Below are 19,959 nucleotides of genomic sequence, written 5' to 3' on the forward strand. Positions count from 1 at the left end.
TGAGAATTGCTCCTATGAAGTGCTGAGGGATGTTTCACTACATTAAGGGTGCTAAATAAATCCAAGTTGTTGTTGCTTAAGGTAGTCTATAAATGCAAAGTGGTGAACATTTTTATTACAGTTGCACCATAATCTAAAGGAAGATTGTGGTGAGGAAAAATATGTCCCCAAATGCATTTAATTTTAATTTTGCAGTGTTAAATTGCAATTAAAAAGGTACATTACCTGAAGAAATCATCAAGAAAGGGCTGTGAAGTGAGGGAGCTAAATGTGTAGTGAATGGCAGAGACACTAAATGTGTGCTTTGACTCAGTTTTCACAGAGGTGCTGTATACTGAGATTGTAGAACTGACGATTATTCAAAGAGAAATGCTACAGACAAGTTACTTAAAAAACAACAAAATCACCAGGACCCAATTAGCAGGGCTCAGACTTCAATTTGCCAATATTCTGTGAAAGGAGAGCTGTGAAAGGAGAATAGTTATCACTTTTATTGTTTGATCATCACTATACTAATGACCCAACAGTATTCAAGAAAGCCTCTAAATGTGCAAGTCATAAGCCAGCAGATCAGGAGTCTGTTAGTTTACCAACAACTGAACTAAAACTACTAGAGTTCATAAATGCTGCAACTTCATTAAGCACATGAAGAGACACAAGTTAATCAGGAGCAGTCTGCATGGATTTCTAAAGGCAGATTACATTTAGCCAAACTTTTAGAAATATGGTCGGACTAATCTGAATTAATTCATTTATAATTCTTTAAAGAAATAACAGGATAAGGTAGTCTAGTTAAATGGTACCGAACTAGTGGTTAGACCAGAGGTTGAATGTTTAAATCCAACTGCGGCAAGTTATGAAATTGAATTCTTAAATCTGACTGTTTAGGGCTGGCACCAGAAAATGATCATTCATTAATGTCTCTCCTACATGGAAGGGAACCTGTAACCTCTGGTGTACTGCAACTACAGTCCCACATTAATGTGGTTGATTCTTAATCCCCTCCGAGCAACTCGGGATGGACAATAAATGATCTAGATAAATTAAGTGGTGAAAAACGTTGGCATAGACTTGGTGGGCCAAATGGCCTGTTTCTCTAAAACTGATGTATGGTTACAGTATTATGATGGTCACCACACAGAATCAGCCTATTGTCAAACAGTGCATTAGGGCAAAAAAAAAACTACTGATTGACAGTCTTACATATTAGCTCAAAGTACAAGTCTCACAGCTCCAGCGACCTAGGTTCGGTCGTGGGTACTGCCTGTGCGGAGTTTGCAAGTTCTCCCTGTGACCGCGTGGGTTTCCTCCGGGTGCTCTGGTTTTCTCCCACATGCCAAAGACTTGGGGGTTGTTAGGTAAATTGGCCATTGTAAAAAAATTGCCCCTAGTGTAGGTAGGTTGTAGGAGAATTGTGGGAAGGTGGTGATGAGAGAGGGAAAAACGGGATTAATATAGGATTAGTATAAATGGGTGGTTGATAGTCGGCACAGACTCGGTGGGCCGAAGGGCCTGTTTCAGTGCTGTCTGACGATGACTCTACAAGTCATTTCACTCATGTGACTCAGATCATAACTGTTCATTCCTCCTGCAAAAATTTGTTAGTTTATTGAGGAAAGAAACAGTATTTGAATGGGAGAAATTACTGCATGCATTTCATCACTTCAATTGTCCCCAAACAAATAGAAACATTTGAAGTGGAAAAGGTCAGTTTAACTATACATATGAATCATTTCCTGAACAACCTTTGCTTTTCTGTATAGATGAAATGTTATAAATTGATTTAGAATTAAAAAAATTTAAAGTAGTGTATAAAGCCCAATCATTATTCCATTTTCTGTTTAAATAACAAGGTAAAACTTTTTGCTGAAACTCCTTTCACACCCACTAAATATGGAATATTGATTTCATGATGCAATGTTTCCTGAAACTATGCAACCATTCAATAAACAGAACAGTACATTGAAAATAAAGCTGAAAAGGCCAGTGCTTCGAGATTTAGTTTTACCCTCACAGGACAACAAAGCTTCTAATCATTTCAGATCTGGTAAAAAGCAAACAGAAGTCAGAACAGGAGTTTAAGATGGTGAAATTTCAACTATGAATTCCAGTAGAATGAATAAATCTTCAAAACAACACACTTACCAAGCTGGCACAAATGAAGCACATTCGATGACAATATCTCCTTCGCACTGGCCAGGTTTCCTACACTGTAGCACTCAGCACATCAGTTTCTAAATTGAGGATGCCAATGTACATGCACCTCACATGCAATGTACCATGCATCACATGTGCTTGTGCACATGTACCAGCACTTCACGTTTCAGAGGAAACCCAAGTGCTTGGAATTTGTGTAATGTCTGCATGCAAATTAAATCTACTCAGTGGCATGAACGCTCGACTTCCGCCTGTAGATAGAAACATTTCAGACAGTTCTAATGTGATTTTTGAAGCACACTAAATTCCTAAGCATTTCAGTTCCACGCACGACTCCATCAAATGAGCAAAGCACAGCTCAGAAGGGGCAATGTAGCTGAATGCGAATCTATGCCCACATAAGAAATGTTTTCTGCATCCCATCCTGTGCTCAATTCAGTTTCTCAACAAACATATTAAATTTAATTTACTTTCCAAATGTATCTGGGGCCAAACAAAAAATGTTCATCGGGATTAATACCGTCCATCACATTGTCCTTTTAGAATAGAGATGGCTCTAATTTGTCCATCATAGATTTAATCCAGCTTGTTCCGTTTATCAGTTTTGTGGTGGCAATAATATATTCTGTACCTCCTTCTTCCATCTGGGACAAGAATCTAAGTGCTGCAATTTCAGCATAGGTCACACCTCCAAGAAAGAACACCAGAGTAACTCTGTTCTCTCCCTGTTGGCCTAGAGATCAGGAAAGAAACAACACCGATTTTATACACTGTACAGCTTTCTCAAAAAATATATTTTATTCTTCATTAGTTTCTTAAGTCTGCCCCTCCAAGCAGTTTCAGATAATGATTTCCCACTTCATTTCACCCCCACCCCACCCACCAAAGGAACTATTTAAACCAACAATGGAAAATGCATTTCCTATGGAATAAAACCACATGGCACACCATATTCCATTTGTGAAATTCTTCCCTTATAATATTTAAAAAGAGAACATTGTGGCAAGAAAATGATAAACACTATTGCAACAAAGTCTTGCAATTTGTTTCTACAAACATATTTGCACGCTGCAGGAAGATACAGGGAACTGAGAAAAGGATGCACTACCCATTATGACTTGCTAGATGTCTGATTCAGTACTTTCAGTTCTCTGGACTCTCGGAAGAGCCTTCAAAATAAAAACGACCGAATAGTTCTCAAATAAGAAAATAGGAAATTTCTGTATTTGGCATTGAGATTATGGATTAGTATAAATCCATTTCTGAAACAGTCTTTAGCCAGCTGCATCTCCAGGAAATCTGTTTCTGTGGCAGTATTGACCAATACGCAGAGCTGTCCAGACCTGTGTTTCCTTTATCAGCGTGAAATAGGAACTGCTTTGCAGTGATGCTGAAGTTGTAGTAGAAACACAGCCTTATCAATCAATCAATCACAGTGTTGCTGAACTATTTCTATATTGCCCTTCCTCATCACCTCAAGACTTGACTCTGGCTGGCCTAACACTTTCTACCCTCTGTAAACTGGACATCCAAAGCTTTACTGCACATGTTCGTATTCACACCAAGTCCCGTTTACCCATTATCCCCGTGCTCGTTGACATAATTTGGTTAAGCGACACCTTGATTTTGAAATTCTCACCCTTGTTTTCAAATCCCTCCATGGCCTCACCCCTCCCTATCTCTGTAATCTCCTCCAGGCCTGAAACCCTCTGACATTTGCGCTGCTCCATTTCTGGCCTCTTAAGCATCCCTGATTTTAATTGCTGCACTATTGGTGGCCATGCCTTCAGCTGCCAAAGCCTTAAGCTCTGAAACCACTCTTTAACTAAGCTTTCAGTTGTCTGCCCCAAAATTTCCTTATGTGGATCAGTGTCAAATTTTGTTTAATAATACTTCTGCGAAATGCCTTAGGAATGTTTTACTACCTTACAGATGCTACATAAATACAAATTTTTGTTGGCTGCTTACGTTTTTTGTGCAATCCAGAAGGCAGTTGTTGCCTTTCATCGAAATGAGGTCCTGGCAGCATCTTTAATACTTCCTCTATGCTTCGCCATCCAGGTCGAGCCAGCAACTGTGTTAACCGTACACTGAGAGGGGCATAACCACTGTATACGTAAGAGATATCATTGGGATTCTGTAATATTGAAAAATTTAATTACATAAAATCTTTGAAGACCATTTTAAAGGAGCTTAAAACTGCAATATGGAATTTAAACTCAGTCATGAAAATATATTTGCTATTGTATTGCAAGACAATTTTCAAATGACGTAACCATTTTGGTACATTAAATGATTTCAATTGAGTCGAACCGTAAGAAATTTGATCAACGAGTTAGCCAACAGGGGAAAATGAAAAAGACATGCAAGGGGAAAATGTTTGACTCTTCTTGGATAACTGGTTAAAACTAATGTATCCCTGTTCAAGTAGCCAGCTCAAGACTATCAACCTTTGTTGCAACAGTCAAAGACAAATTAAGATAAGAGCTGGTTTCTAAAAATAAATCCCACGTCTGTTAGACACCTCAAGTATTTAGATGAGCACTTGAAACGCCATAGCATACAGGGCTACGGGCCAAGTGCTGGAAAATGGGACTAGAATAGTTAGGTGCTTGATGGCCGGCACAGACACGATGGGCCAAAGGGCCTGTTTCTGTGCTGTATGACTCTGACTCTATGACTCAACTTCCATTAAACATTTGAAGGTGCTCTTGAATACCATTAATTCATATTATGATTAAACAATGAAAGCAGTAACTACTATCGCTACCTCCAGAAACATGACCTGCTCCCAGTCTGAGTATTCTGACATAAGCCATCTATTGACAACACTAGAGGTCTTTGGTCTGCAATTTACGCTGCCGTCGTCATCGGCGACAGATGTGAACAATGGCAGACCGCACATCATGGAGCTGCCGTAATATTAAACGTGGCGGCTCCTTTAAATAGCTGGGTGGACCCTCTCCGACCACGATAAAATGGAGGGGGTGGGCGGTCCGTCCCCAGCAATAGCGTCAGGAGCCACTGCACAGGCACTGACGCCATTTTTAAAGGGCTTCAAGCCCTAGATTGCAATTTAAATGGACATTAATTTTTTTTTAAATTAAATAACGATCCTGACCCCCCCACCCCCCACCCATACCAATAGAATTAGGTACCTGCCCTCTTCTCCCCCACATCAAAACAGTTACCTGGTGCACCTGACCTGCATCCCTACAAAGCTTATATACTTTAAACTTTACCCCTGCCCACCATCCCCTAGACCAATTAAATTACTCTGACGCTGCTCCCGCCCCCTCCTGCACAGAGAAACGTATCTGCTTCCCCCACCCCACCAGTGTTCCGCCTCGGATCTCCGGATGCAGATCGGAGCAGGACGGATGGTGGAGTGGGTAAGTAATTAATTTATCTGCATTTTAAAAAATATGCAGATTTTGCTCCTGTCGCCGAGCAGCGGAGGGGTTGGGAAGGGGGGGGGGGGGGGGGGGGGGGGCGCCACGAGGCCGCGCCACCGCCAATATCAGCTGGGCCTTCCGCCAGAGGCATTTTCCAGTCCCCCCCCTCCCCCTGCCACGACCCCCAATGTTGGGGCGGCTGTAAAATCCAGCCCTTTACATCAATCGCACCATCCTCCATTTTCAGTTAAATGAGTCTGATGAGCTCAAGTCATATAAAAGAGGTCTGCGGTAAAGAGATTGGCAGAGACAAACAATGGGAAGTATTGTAGCTCACCTCATTTCTACTAGCAATCCACAAGAATGTATGTTGAAAATCTACACAATATATTCTGCAAGTAAGAATGTGCTTATTTGGCAATATAGATCGCTTTACTAATAATGAAAAAAGCTGTTGGATGTTTCAAGTGAGTTTCAAGTGGGGCGGCACAGTGGCGCAGTGGTTAGCACCGCAGTCTCACAGCTCCAGCGACCCGTGTTCATTTCTGGGTACTGCCTGTGTGGAGTTTGTAAGTTCTCCCTGTGACTGCGTGAGTTTCCGCTGGGTGCTCCGGTTTCCTCCCACAGCCAAAGACGTGCAGGTTTGATAGGTAAATTGGCCATTGTAAAATGACCCTAGTGTAGATAGGTGAAGGTGGGGATGCGGTAGGGAGTATGGGATTAATGTAGGATTAGTTTTTTTTTCAATTCACTCATGGGATGTAGGCGTCACTGGCAGCATTTATTGCCCATCCCGAATTGTCCTCGAGAAGGTGGTGGTGAGCTGCCTCCTTGAAGCGCTGCAGTCCCACAGTGCTGTTAGGAAGGGAGTTCCAAGATTTTGACCCAGTGACAGTGAAGGAACAGCGATATAGCTCCAAGTCAGGATGGTGTGTGACTTGGAGGGGAACTTGCAGGTGGTGGTGTTCCCAGGTATTTGCTGCCCTAGTCCTTCTAGGTGGTAGAGGTCGCGGGTTTGGAAGGTGCTGTCTAAGGAGCCTTGGTGCATTGCTGCAGTGCATCTTGCAGATGGTACACACTGCTGCCACTGTGCGTCGGTGGTGGAGGGAGTGAATGTTTGTAGATGGGGTGCCAATCAAGCGGGCTGCTTTGTACTGGATGGTGTCGAGCTTCTTGAGTGTTGTTGGAGCTGCACCCATCCAGGCAAGTGAAGTGTATTCCATCACACTCCTGACTTGTGCCTTGTAGATGGTGGACAGGATTTGGGGTGTCAGGAGGTGAGTTACTCCCCTCAGGATTCCTAGCCTCTGACCTGCTCTTGTAGCCACAGTATTGATATGGCTACTCCAGTTCAGTTTCTGGTCAATGGTAGCCCCTAGGATGTTGATAGTGGGGGATTCAGCGATGGTAATGCCGTTGAATGTCAAGGGGAGATGGTTAAGATTCTCCCTTGTTGGAGATGATCATTGCCTGGGACTTGTGTGGCGCGAACGTTACTTGCCACTTATCAGCCCAAGCCTGGATATTGTCCAGGTCTTGCTGCATTTCTACACGGACTGCTTCAGTATCTGAGTAGTCACGAGTGGAGCTGAACATATAAATGGGTGGTTGATGGTCGGCACAGACTCGGTGGGCCGAAGGGCCTGTTTCAGTGCTGTATCTCTCTATGGCTCTATGACTGTTATAGTACCCAGAAAAATGAAGAAATTTTCCCAGTGACGATTATAATTTCCTTTTTCAGTGAATAGATTCCTGAAGGATTACTTTTCTTGTTGCATCAAAAATCCTCAGTTCAAAGTGTTTATCTTTTTCCTGCTCTGCTACAATGTATCAGACATCTATGATGTTGATTTGCCAGATGAATGGAACTAATCAGCCTGCTTTCCATTTATATGATCTGGGTAGACTCCTCCTCAGACTCATTCCAGACAATGAGAATGTTGTGAAAAAATAAAGGACTTTCACTTCATCGGTTTTAGAATATGGTTAATTTGAATTTATTCTGAGACTAAAAGTATTTACACCAACATCTGTTAAAATTTTCATTTTAAAACCTATTTGTTGTATTGACATTTGTCATTCACAATGAAGGAGGTCTTTAAACCAACTAACCTGTTCATTGATGTCATCCATCCAAAGGCGCAGAGTTTTTCTTATAGTGGGATAATTATTTCTGGTGCTAGTCTGAGGTTTCAGTAACCCAGCCTTTTCAAGGTTATTCAGAGTTAAAATGTGTTCATAACCATATGTCTGAAATATATAATAAACATTATAAATCAGTCATGCACAGAAAATGAAGTCCCTTTGTTTATATCAAGACCTCTAAATTCACAAAAGAAGTTTATATCCCAATTGTATTTGGTACTCATAAAATGAAGTAAATAAACAATCATAAAGAAAATATGCAACTACATGTTTAGATGTTTTACTTTATAAAAAAAAATGAATGAATTCCCCTGTAATGATTTGTGCCACTCTTACGCTGGTAGAAAGAGATTTGCACTCGGCAATAGTCCAGAGATTTAGTGTAAAAATGGGTGATGTCTGCTGGTATGCATGGAAATTAAAGTGCAGCCTTTAAAATGGCAGTTCTGGATGAACAATCCAGAAGCAGAATATGACAACCAATTAATGAAGTAGTGGTGCTTGGATCACTCATTTGACTCCGATATTTTCACTGTATGTCGCAGTCTTTTTCTTATACTTTTCCAAGAACATCTGCAGGATAAGCCACTAGAACAAACAGCCGGGTAAGGCAACAACGGATGGCACATAGGCACTGAGAAACCAACAAAACTTTTACTGACTCCAATCTTCAAGAACTTCCTGGAGGAAACAGGCTAAGGAGACAACAAAACTGCCAGGAATCTTATTTGTGTCATCTGAATGGAATGGCAACCCTCTTACTCCAGGACTACAGATCAGTACCCAATGAAGTTCAATGACCTCAGCAGGAGAGCAAGGTAACATGAGACATGCTCTATTTTCTTCTGGGGTACCAGCATATCCTTCATCTGCTTAAAGACACACTAGTACAATTCATTCTGGTTTGGTGGTGGGGGGCACTCTGACTCAGAATCTTGCAGTATGGCTAACCAACTCCCTTAACAGGAAGTACAAACAAGCAGAACCTTAAAACCCCTTCCTCCACTTTAACAGACTAATACTTTCACATATCTTACTTCAGCTCTTCTAATCCACTTGGCACACATTCACTCAAAAGCTAGCCTTCCTCTCATTTACTCAATGCTCTTGCAGGAGAAATCAGAGCACAATGCCCACAACAGGCAGGCCACTGGAGGGAATTTCATCTGAAAACTTAAACCCTGTAGGAGAAAGCCATAGAGCTTGTGGAGAGGCACTCTTGCAGTGGGAGATGGCGAGGTCACCTTGCGAATGCATGACTGTAAAGCAGCCTGGTCCATACAACAAAGATTGGCTATGAATGCATGATTGAGCGAGTTCCATAAAAGTTGAGTGCGGTGGTTGACTTCGTAGTCGAGAAAGAGAGAGAGCCGTGCTGGGAAATGAGTTTGGCTGCAGGTCGTCACGTAGTAGGGGACAGAGCTTCCTACTGCCTCTTTGGTGGAGTGTACTTGTACAAATTTCCTCAGTCAGACCCTCATTAGACTTGCACACTCTACCATGGTGTGTTCTAATCTGGAAAGCCAATCTTTACTCAGTCTTACATTTATCTACAAAGTGAAACATTACAAGCATAAACCTCCTAACTCAACCACACCACTTTCAATAAGTGTTTCTTTATATGTGCTCAAGTGAAACCCCAATTAATGTCCATCACCTGCATATAACTAAACATAATTAATATACAATTAACAGGGTGGTGGGAGAGAATAAAGGAGGTAATATAATGCATGTTGCATCCTTCTGAAATATTGTCTCATCGCCCTTTTTTTCCGTCCTGTGCTGCTGCTCCTCCTCGATAATGGCATATCAAGGTATGCCTATATGAAATGCCACAACTGGTCATGGGAACACTTCAATGTGAGGACAGGGACAGCAGAAAAATCTGCTTGTGGTGTGAACTTGCTGCAAACAATGAGAAGCAGGTCCAGAGGTGTGTCAGCAAAATTGCAGGGGCTGGGAAGATGGTTTGTGGCTGGTGAAAAATCGATACCTATCTCAGCTGATCCTGGCAACAGCTGCACTTTACAATTCTCAGTTACTCTGAATTCAATGCAAATAGAAAATCAGGAAATTATACTGCAGAGTCATTGGCTTTCATTATCTTATACTTAAATGAGGCTGTGAAGGACTAAAAAGCATGAGGGAACTCGGGGGAAGTGATGACTAGTGAGAATCTGGCAAAACAGACTCTACATGATTTTTCTACCACAAAAATGTAATTGTTCTGATTATGCACTACAAATGTGCTGAAAGTGGCTGGGAAATTCACCTATACTCTTTCAAATCAGATTATGTTTCCTCTCTTGCTTTATGCCTTACCTGCTTGACAGGATAAGATTACCTACCTTGAGCTGGCACATTATAAAGTGCTTCAATAATCTGGAGTCATTCTTCATTGACAGGAAGGGATGGCAACTATGGCAGATATTGCTTATTCATACAATTTTTCCATATCTACAATGTTTGGGGCAAATTAAAGGCTCTATTTCAGCAAATCAGATTTTACCTACCAAAAAAGATGTCAGAATAGTCTAAGTTCACACTGTATTTTTATACAAAAACATAGAAGCACTGGAGAAAGCACGAAAAAGATTTACAAGGATGGTACCAAAGCTGAGAGATTATAGCCATGAGGAAAGACTGAACAGGTTGGGGCTTCTTTCTTTGAAAAGAGAAGACCTGATAAAAGGTCTTTAAAGTTATGAATGGGCTGGACAGGGTAGATGTGGAGAGAATGTTTCCACTTGTGGACAAATCCAAAACTAGGGGTATAAATACAAAATAGTTACTAATAAAGCCAATAGGGAAATAGGGAGAAATTTCTTTACTCGCGGTGATTATAATGTGGTAGTGACCATAAGCACCAACACAGGCCAGTTGCGCTGTTTAATTTATGCAATTCTAGATTTACCCTTTTTTCTTCCCTATGAGGGAAGTGACAAAACTATGTCATTTCCCACCATTGGTACAGCTGAAATGAGAAACTTTCGATGATGGGCACATCTTTTCATATGAATTTTATCTTATAAGGCACTGGGATTTATAAAATGGAAACTATGCTTGTTGTTTCTATTATGCTTTCCTTCCGATAGGCAAAATCAGTCTGTAATTCCCAGCTGGAGGCATTAGTTAATAGCACAGAAATTCTTTAGTCTGTGTGACATTTGATGGCTTTTGATGCATATGTTTCACGAAGAGTGTAATCTTCCCAGCCATAAAATTCAATAAGTTGTATCTTGAAGCTGATATAATAAACTCAGATAGCAAGGAGAAGCTGATTTTCATCTCCCAACTAACTGTGGTGATAGAAATAATTAATATTGATTACTGAGTTGTTGAAAAAGAATTTGGAATGGTTTCAAAAGATGCCTGCGTATTAGGAAAGGTCCGTCTTTGATCTGATGATATCTGGATTAGCAACCTTTCACATATTTCTGGTTTACGTGTTTCAGCCATTTAACTCCATGTTGCAGTGAGACAGCACTTCATGAAGACACATTACAGTATTGCAAGATGAAGTTAAAAGGACTCAGAATTCCAACTGTGTGGTAATTTTGGTTCAGAAAATTGTTAAGTATCAGAGTTAAGTGCTTTAACTGCAATTCTATCTGATTTATTTTGCCTCAGTATAAAATTCCATCTCACAGCAAATATAACTTTTAGCATAGTCTGAAATTTATGGTCTATCAGAATGGTGTTGTTCCACCTAAGGGAATCATCAGGAGAGCATGGTGGCATCCTATACATCTTTCCAGCTTGAAACTCACAAAAATGTTAATTGTTAGCCCTGTGGCACACTAACCCATTCAGTTCACAAAATAGGTTTATTAGTTTTGGACCATGGAAGGGATGGGTCAACCATGTAAACTGCCTTGATGTTGTAAGCCTAAATAGTGTGGGTTTTGGAAGGAGCCCTTCGGTGTAATAGTCAATACATGGAGAACTTAGCAATTTATTAAATATTATACTTGTAATTGTTACTGTACCAGCATCCATTTATGGCAAATCGAGTTAAATAGCTGAACCTATTTATAGTTTGGCAACCTTTACCTTCAACTCTGACTTGTAAGTTTACTCAGCAAAACATTTGAGTTTGGAGACACATGTGCCTTAAGAAAGAAAAAAACAACTTCATATTTCTCAATTACTGTAAATGAACCAAGTTGTTCGGAACTTCAAGCAGACTGTTCCCAAACAAATTGTAAAAACAGAAGTTTAATTCCAGTATGAAGTTTAGTAGATTAATTATTTTGTCCAACCTGTAAAATCTCTCTTTTATAGTAGTCTAGCACTTTCTGTTTCAGGCCATTATTGCATACTGACTGCATGCAAACAAGTCGCAGGATCTTTATCAAAGGTTCTTGTTGAGCAATGGAGTCTTCAATATAGCTGTTAACCTGTGGACAGAAATTGCAATGTATACTCAGGGCAGTTCCAATTAAGCAAACTCACAATATTTAATTATCAGTTGGCTCGAAACTGAAAAATTGCAACCCATTTCACTCCTTCTAACCGAATAACCACTCAGGTTACACACTTGACCAGCATTACAGCTCAAACTAGGTCCATCAGGGACCATACACAATTTGTTTTTACAGCAATAGCCTTTCACCTACCTACAAATCGAACATTAAATTTTACCCCGTTTGCCGCAGTGTACAATTCATTAAAATAACTCAGATTGTCTCTTGCATACTTGACATATCAGTATTTGTTACTTCTTTAGTGCTAAATGCTTTGAATTCTCTCAATAATTATTCCTACATTTTAAATAAAATAAAATTGTTTGCCTTCCAGCAGATACTACAATTAAAACCACTGAAAATAAAAGACATTTAATTCTAGACTTTTGATAAATGAATCAAATGTAATAGCAACCAGCTGATACTGTACTTTCATTTGCATCAAGTAGCTGTATTGAGACTTAAAGGACAAGCTGTGGTTTTGTTATTACCTTGTCAGTATCAATGCCAGACATAAATTCTTGTTCCACAGTCAGATTGTCAAAGAATGTTTCTGATGCTAAGAGAAAACAATTATAGCAAGTAAAAGACACCTTTCAGTGAGACGGATTTATAATTTAGTTTACTTGACTAGATATTATTCCAAAACTTTTATATTCAAGACGGAGATCAATAAGATTCTGGGAATCAAGGAATATGGGGATGATATGGGAATGTGGAGTTGAAGTCAAATATCAACTTTGATCTAATGAATGGTGGAGCAGGCTTGCAGGGCCCATATGGCCTACTCCAGCTCCTATTGCTCATGTTTTCAAAACTTTTAATATCTAGCAGCAAAAGAAGTGGGGAAATGTATATAATATACTTTAAAAACAAAACAGAAGTATTTCAGAGCTTTACCTGTAAGGTCTTTGATGAGTTCAGCAATAGATGTGTGATTAGCTAGTGAGGTTCTTGCTGCTTGCATATGTGGAAGCTGGGAGACAAACTGTTTAATTTCACCCACAGTCTTTGCATTATGTCTTCCCTGCACAAAACAGTTCTGGTTATAATAATCATAAACCAGTTTTGATAAAGCTATTTCAAATAAAACAAACATTTCAATTTAGTTTTAAATTAAGATTTGCTACATTCAGGTATTTGTTTTTCTCCTCACACTACCCCTTCTCTCCCAAGAAGGCAACTTATTCCTAGGCCTCTACTAAGAATCATAGAGGGCCACCAGTTTGGGTGACACACACTGCCTGTAGGCAAGAGCTTGACTTTCCTCATACAACTTCCTCTTCAGGGCATGCACTAGAGTGAAATTCACTGTTTAAGAAAATTACAGGACTGAGCTCCAGGATGGAACTGCCATCCTACCAAAGGCCCTGCCCAATACTAAAGGCTTTGACAATACTGTCCTTCACCAATCGTCATTAGCAACATCAGTGTTCTACAAATGCAACTGAATATCCAATCAGTGGCCAGACAGTTTGGTTTGACAAGTTGGACAGAAAATCCATCCCTAGCTCACAAATTTGTCCCTGACTTTCTATTTACAGCAATCAGCAGTGTCAAATCCAAGAAGCATCGATTGTCTTTACAATTATTCCTAGCTGCACCTTGTTATGCTTCTTTATATTAAACAAATAAGGCCTAAAAAGCTTAGTTCATTTGATGAGTCAGGACTGAAGAATTGTACATGACACTCCAGCTTTTAAAAACAATTGAAGCATTAGATCCTTCATGAATTTTAAGGAACATCCATCTAGCTGGCTGTTTTCACAATGGAAACATTGGAAGATTTCAGAAGTTGGGCAAGTCTGAACATGGAGGTGTTAATGAAGCCTTAAAATTGTCGAGGTGTAACTTCTGGTGTTGGAAATGTAATGAATATTTTTTGGTTCCTAACACTACACACAATATCCATTCAAAATTACATATAATGGTGCTTAATTGAAATATATATATATATATATATATATATATATATATATATATAGACTGACAGGTAATATATATTCGACATTATTTATTGACAAACAACAAATCAGAGTGTTTCAAAAGCTTTCGAATTAATCTATTTTTTGTCCAGACAAGTTTCTAAATTTTAACTATAAAAGGGTCAGGTGAATTGCCTTTTCCCTTTCCCATAATTAATAATATGGCTGTTTCTCCACATGATTAACAGTGAAGAAAATTCTTATAGCAACAAATGAGTACAATATTCACTAACTTACCCTATAAAATAGCAAAAAAGAACAGAAAAGCCAGGTGTTGGGGCAAAGTTAATTCTGTTGTGACCTGCAGAGATTCATTTCACCTAACTGGTTTAGGAACACAGAAAATGCTAGAAATACTCAGCAGGTCAGGCAGCATCTGTGGAGGGACAAGCAGAGTAAACGTTTCAAACCAATGACGTTTCATCAGAACTGGGAAAAGTTAGAACTGTAAAAGCATTTAAGCAGGTGGAATGGGGACAATGGAAAAAGAACAATCCTATCACAGACTTTCCCTTTTGAAGACAGAAGAGATTAAATGACAAAAGAGTTGGTGGCGTAGGGCCAAAGGAAATGGTAATGGAACAAGTAAAGACACAAAGAATCAGAAGATATGAATAGAGGAGCTGTGAATGGAAGGTTGTAAAAAGTGTCCAATTGAAATATGAGATGCTGTTCCTCCAGCTTATGTTGAGCTTCATTGGAACACTGCACTAGGCTGAGGGCAGAAAGGTCAGTGAGAGTGCAAGGTACAGAATTAAAATAGGTGACCCGCAGCTCGGGGTCATGCTTGCGCACAAAACGGAGGTGTTCCACAAAGCTGTCACCCAATCTGCATTTTGTCTCCCCAATGTACAGCAGACTGCATTGTAAGCAGCAAATGCATGTAAAGGAGTGAAATAACGATTTACGTCTACTTCTTTCAATTTGTGTACTTTATTTGCAGCAATTTCAGACCATAACCTCTGTCCCCATTTTGTTTCCTTTTCTTTTTTGAATGTTTGTCTCACTCTTGTTTTTGCTTTCAGACAGCAGCTGTTCATCATTCTACCATTCACACCTCTTCACGACACTTTTGTTTGTTTTTTTTTTTTACTTACCCCATTACCACTCCCTTTGGCCCTGCACAACTAACTCAAATCATTTAATCTCTCCTATCTTCAACCCTATCACACATCTTCCCTTTTGCTCTTTTTTCCACCCACCCCCTTCTACTTGCTTCTATTACATTTCTAATTTTTCCCAGTTCTGATGAAAGGTCATTGACCTGAAACGTTAACACTGCTTCTCTGTCCACAGATGCTACCTGACCTGAGTATTTGCAGTATTTTATGTTTTTATTTCAGATTTCTAGCATCTGCAGTATTTTGCTTTACGAACACAATCTGTACCTCTGATGGGGTTGCCAATCTCAGACTGTAAAAGGTGCATTACCTCAAATGCAGCAGAGATGAACTTGGCCTTTTTACTAAGGACTGAACCAACTGCATTGAAATTTTTGTCCCTAATTTCTGCATAGAGTTCTTCAGCAGAGTTTAACTGTAGCTTTTTAGGTTCAGTGGGAAGATCTCGGCCACTTTCATTTTGCTTTTTTGGTGCAAATTTCTCAGGCGGCAGCTTTACATACGCTGAAAAACAAAGGTCACAAATACAAACTTGAATAGCATCAAAATGACATAGATCTTTCCAACATTTTCAAAAAGGGAACCGACCAGTTACTTTGGGTGGGGGGGACAAAAAGGGGAAGGAGGAGTCTCAATTAATCTATCAAGGAAACAGTAGTCAGGGAACAGAGATTGTGGCAGGGACTACTGAACCACACCATTCACAAAGTTGATGTCGTAACTGACCCCGAGATGAGCTTCCAACTACACATCCACTCCATCACCAAGATCACCTATTTCCACCTCCATAAAATTGCCTGTCTCATCTCATCTGCTGCTGAAATGAATTGCCTTTGCTACCTGTATTTGTGACTATTTGTGCTCTCCTAGCTGGCCTCCCATTTTCCACCATACATAAACTTGAGCTCATTTAAAACTCTGCTGCCCATATCCTAAGTTACACCAAGTTCATTCATCCATCACCCCATGCTCACTGACCTACACAGATTCCCAGTCCAGCAACATGTCAATTAAAAAAATTCTCATCCTTGTTTTCAAATTCCTCTATGGCCTCGCCCCTCCCTATCTCTAACTTCCAGCCCTACAACCCTCTGAGATCTCTGCACTCCTCCAACTCTGGTCTCTTATGCATTCCCAATTTTAATCAGTCCACCAATGGCAGATGTTTCTTTGACTGTCCAGACCCCAAACTCTGAATTTGCTTCCCTTAACCTCTCTGCCTCTCTACCTCATCTAAGACGCTCCTTAAAACCTACCCCTTTGACCAAGCTTTTAGTCATTGGTTCCAATATCTCCTTCCACAGCTTGGTGTCAAATTTTGTTTGATAATGCTCCTGTGAAGCACCTTGGGATGTTTTACTACATTAAAAGGTGCTATATAGATGCAAGCTGTTGTTGTATATACATGGACATGACATTACAGCTTAATCCAGTTTAACCAAGGAGAATAAAAAACACACACCAAAAGTTTAATCATGTTTTGATAATGCACAGAAGTGATACAATTTAAAAATGGTCTAGGCATATACAAAGTACATTCTATACTAAACTGATACTTTGCCAGGATTGACATGGTCACTTCATCCCATTGAGCAATCAAAGGTGACAAAGAGATCTACATATTGACATTACAAAGAATGATAGTCCAGATCATGTCACACTGATCCAACCATTTCTGCTTTCACTAAGTTATTTTTTCCATTAGGTTTGACAAAGTGGAAGATAATTACATGAATGAATATTTTCATTTGAGTAAAAGTTGCCAGTACCATCATGTATTTCCATCCCTGAGCACTCCTTCAGTGATCTAGATCATAGCTTAGGGCAAACGTGCTGATGGAGTTAATAATGCATTTAACTACTTAAATAAAAACAGAAAATGCTGGAAATACTCAGGTCAGGCAGCATCTATGGAGAGAGAAGCAGAGTTAACATTTCAGGTCAGTGATTTTTCATCTGAACACTATTTTATTTTAGGAAGTAATAATACTTGTTAAATATAAAACAGAATTAATGAAAAATAGCAGCATATTAAATTTCCCCTGTAGCACCTTTCATGTGCTGTGAGAATGAGGTAAACATCTTGTTCTAATGTCATTTATGAACAGAGTGGCACCTATTTCCAATTGATAGTTGGATTTATTTTGCTTTACTACAGACAAGATGGGAGCATGCACTCAAGTGATCATCCTAACAAAAATATCTCCAGGAATCTCAAGTCTCTGACTAGCATCACTTTCATCCATGGAACAGAATATGTCAAAGTCTTCAGTACTACAGCTGGGATGTTGTCAGGACGCATAGTCTCTGCCTTCAACTGTTTCTTGATATCACGTGGAGTGAATTGGATTGACTAAAGACTGGCATCTGTGATGCTGGGGACTTCAGGAGGAAGGCAAAATGGATCATCCAATTGGCACTTCTGGCTGAAGATGTTTGTCAGACAAAAGGTTAATAGGCAAGATAAGGGCTCATGGAGTTGGGCGTAATATATTAGCATGATTACAGGATTAGTTAATGGATAGGAAGCAAACACTAGGGATAAACTGAGCATTTTCAAGTTAGCAGGCTTGTGACTGCAAGGATCAGTGCTGGGGCCTCAGCTATTTACAATCTATATTAATGACTTAGAAGAGACAGAAATAATGTATTTAAGTTTGATATGAAGATAGGTGGAAATGAAAGCTGAGAGAAGGACAGAGGCTGCAAAGAGGTTAAGTGCGTAGGCAACAAGGTGGCAGATGGAGTATATAATGTGGGGAAGTGAGGGGTTATTCATTTTGGTCATAAGAGTAGGACAGCAGAATACTTTTTAAAGGACGTGAAACTTATAAATGTTGATGTTCAAAGAGACTTGGGTGTGCTCGTACAAGGAACGCAAAGTTAGCATGCAGGTATAGCAAGCAATTAGGAAGGCAAATGGCATGATGGCCTCTATTGCAAGGGGATTGGAGCACAAGAATAAGGAAATCTTGCTAATTGTACAGGGCTTTGGGGAGACCACACTTGAAATACTGTGTGCCATTTTGATCTCCGTATTTAAGGAAGGCTATATTTGCATTGGAGGCACTATAGTGAATGTCCACTCGATTGGTCCCTGTGATGATAGGGTTTCTTATTACAGGAGGCTGAGTAAATTGGGCCTATATTCTCTGGAGTTTAGAAGAATGAGGGGTGATCTCATTGAAACTAACAAGATTCTGAAGGGGCTTGACAGGGTAAACACCGAGTGGTTGTTTCTGCTGGCTGGGGAATCTAAAATCAGAGGCACAATTTCAGGATAAGGGCACGATCATTTAGGACTGAGATGAGGAGAATTTTTTTCATTCAAAGAGTTGTGAATCTTTGGAATTCTCTATCCCAAAGGGTAGCAGATGCTCCATTGTTGAATATATTTAAGGTTGGGATAGACATATTTTTGGTCTCGGGGAATCAAGGGATATGCAGAGCAGGCAGAAAAGGGGAGTTGAAGCCCAAGATCAGCCATGATCACATTGAATGGCAGAGTAACCTCAATGGGCCGCACGGATCTACTCTGATTTCTTATGCTATCTTTAAAGCTGAAACAAAATTCCAGAACTTTACAGTTTTCACAATATAGTTTTATTTTATAGGAAAATTACACTCCATTAGGTAGCATATGGTTATGTTACTGGACTAGTAATCCAATGGTCTTGACTAAAAATCCAGGAACACAAGTTCAAATCAAGCTACCGCAGTTTAAGAATTTGAATTCAGTGTTAAAATTCTGGTACCAGTAAAAGTGACTACGACGTCTTGAGACTGTCATAAAAGTCCAACAGGTTCATTGATGTCCAGGAATGGAAACCTGCTGTCCTTACCTGGTAAGGCCTATTTGTGATTCCAGTTCCAGACCAACATGGTTGACTCTTAACTGCCCTCTGAACTGGCCTAGCAAGCCACTCAGTTGTATTCAGGGTAACCAAGGATAAGTAATAAATGCCAGCCATGCTTGTATCCAGAGAATAATAAAAGAATTCAAGGAAAATGGCACACTTTCTGTTCAAGGTTAATACATCAATACTCCATTTTGTCACCTACCATAATAGTACTACACATTGTATTGCAACCACCAAGAAGCACAATTTCACACTGGAGAGGGAAGCATCTCGAGATATTTTGGGAGTGCGGGATTGTTTGATGAAAGCTTGTTGAGCACTACAAAGAATGGATTTATCTATATGCAGAAAAAATTTGAAGGCAGAAGGAAAGAGTTCTGTTAATATGGCCAATGAAACTGGGACATCAGTTCATCTAGTTGAGTAACTCTGTTGCTTATTTTTAAGGGGGAGCCTTAAAAGAGGCCAAATATGGTGTTAATTGTTTACAAAGTACGGGAACCCTTTAAAACCAATTGTAAAGGAATGGGTCTTCAAATGCTAGTTACGTGCAGTAGGGCATGTTCAGAAACTTAGTCAGATTTACATCACCATGGTTTACAACATTTGTTCATTAGGTCCAATATTTTGGGTATGGATTTTCATAATGCATTTAAATATTTAGAACCATTGTGCAAAAAAAAAAAAAATGGGAATTCAGGTTAACACACTTCCTTATCTGAATGTCCTAGGCCTTGAAATTGGAAAGAATGGCCTCTGCAAGAAAATGGAGGTGGAGATTACAGGAGGCCTCTTTACTGTCTTGTAAGTGAAAACCATTTATAAGAATA

At 39.8% G+C, this 19,959-nt stretch overlaps 1 protein-coding gene across 2 annotated transcripts in view; it reads right to left on the reverse strand.

Annotated features, from left to right (window-relative positions):
* Positions 1 to 218: 218 nt before the first annotated feature.
* vps33a (VPS33A core subunit of CORVET and HOPS complexes) overlaps positions 219 to 19,959 on the reverse strand; it is a 29,455-nt gene continuing 9,714 nt past the window's right edge. Inside the window, exons 6-12 of one of the 2 annotated variants that reach the window (XM_068055038.1) lie at positions 15,580 to 15,773; positions 13,064 to 13,190; positions 12,655 to 12,722; positions 11,960 to 12,097; positions 7,665 to 7,802; positions 4,126 to 4,294; positions 219 to 2,890 (exon numbers count right to left, since the gene is read on the reverse strand). In XM_068055038.1, coding sequence (XP_067911139.1) covers positions 2,697 to 2,890; positions 4,126 to 4,294; positions 7,665 to 7,802; positions 11,960 to 12,097; positions 12,655 to 12,722; positions 13,064 to 13,190; positions 15,580 to 15,773 — 1,028 coding nt within the window. In that variant the 3' untranslated portion in view covers positions 219 to 2,696. The remainder of the gene's footprint in view (positions 2,891 to 4,125; positions 4,295 to 7,664; positions 7,803 to 11,959; positions 12,098 to 12,654; positions 12,723 to 13,063; positions 13,191 to 15,579; positions 15,774 to 19,959) is intronic. The other variant, XM_068055037.1, reaches the window with a different exon arrangement.

The sequence above is a fragment of the Heterodontus francisci genome, chromosome 23 (assembly GCF_036365525.1).
Source record: "Heterodontus francisci isolate sHetFra1 chromosome 23, sHetFra1.hap1, whole genome shotgun sequence".
In the NCBI taxonomy this organism is placed as follows: Eukaryota; Metazoa; Chordata; class Chondrichthyes; order Heterodontiformes; family Heterodontidae; genus Heterodontus; species Heterodontus francisci.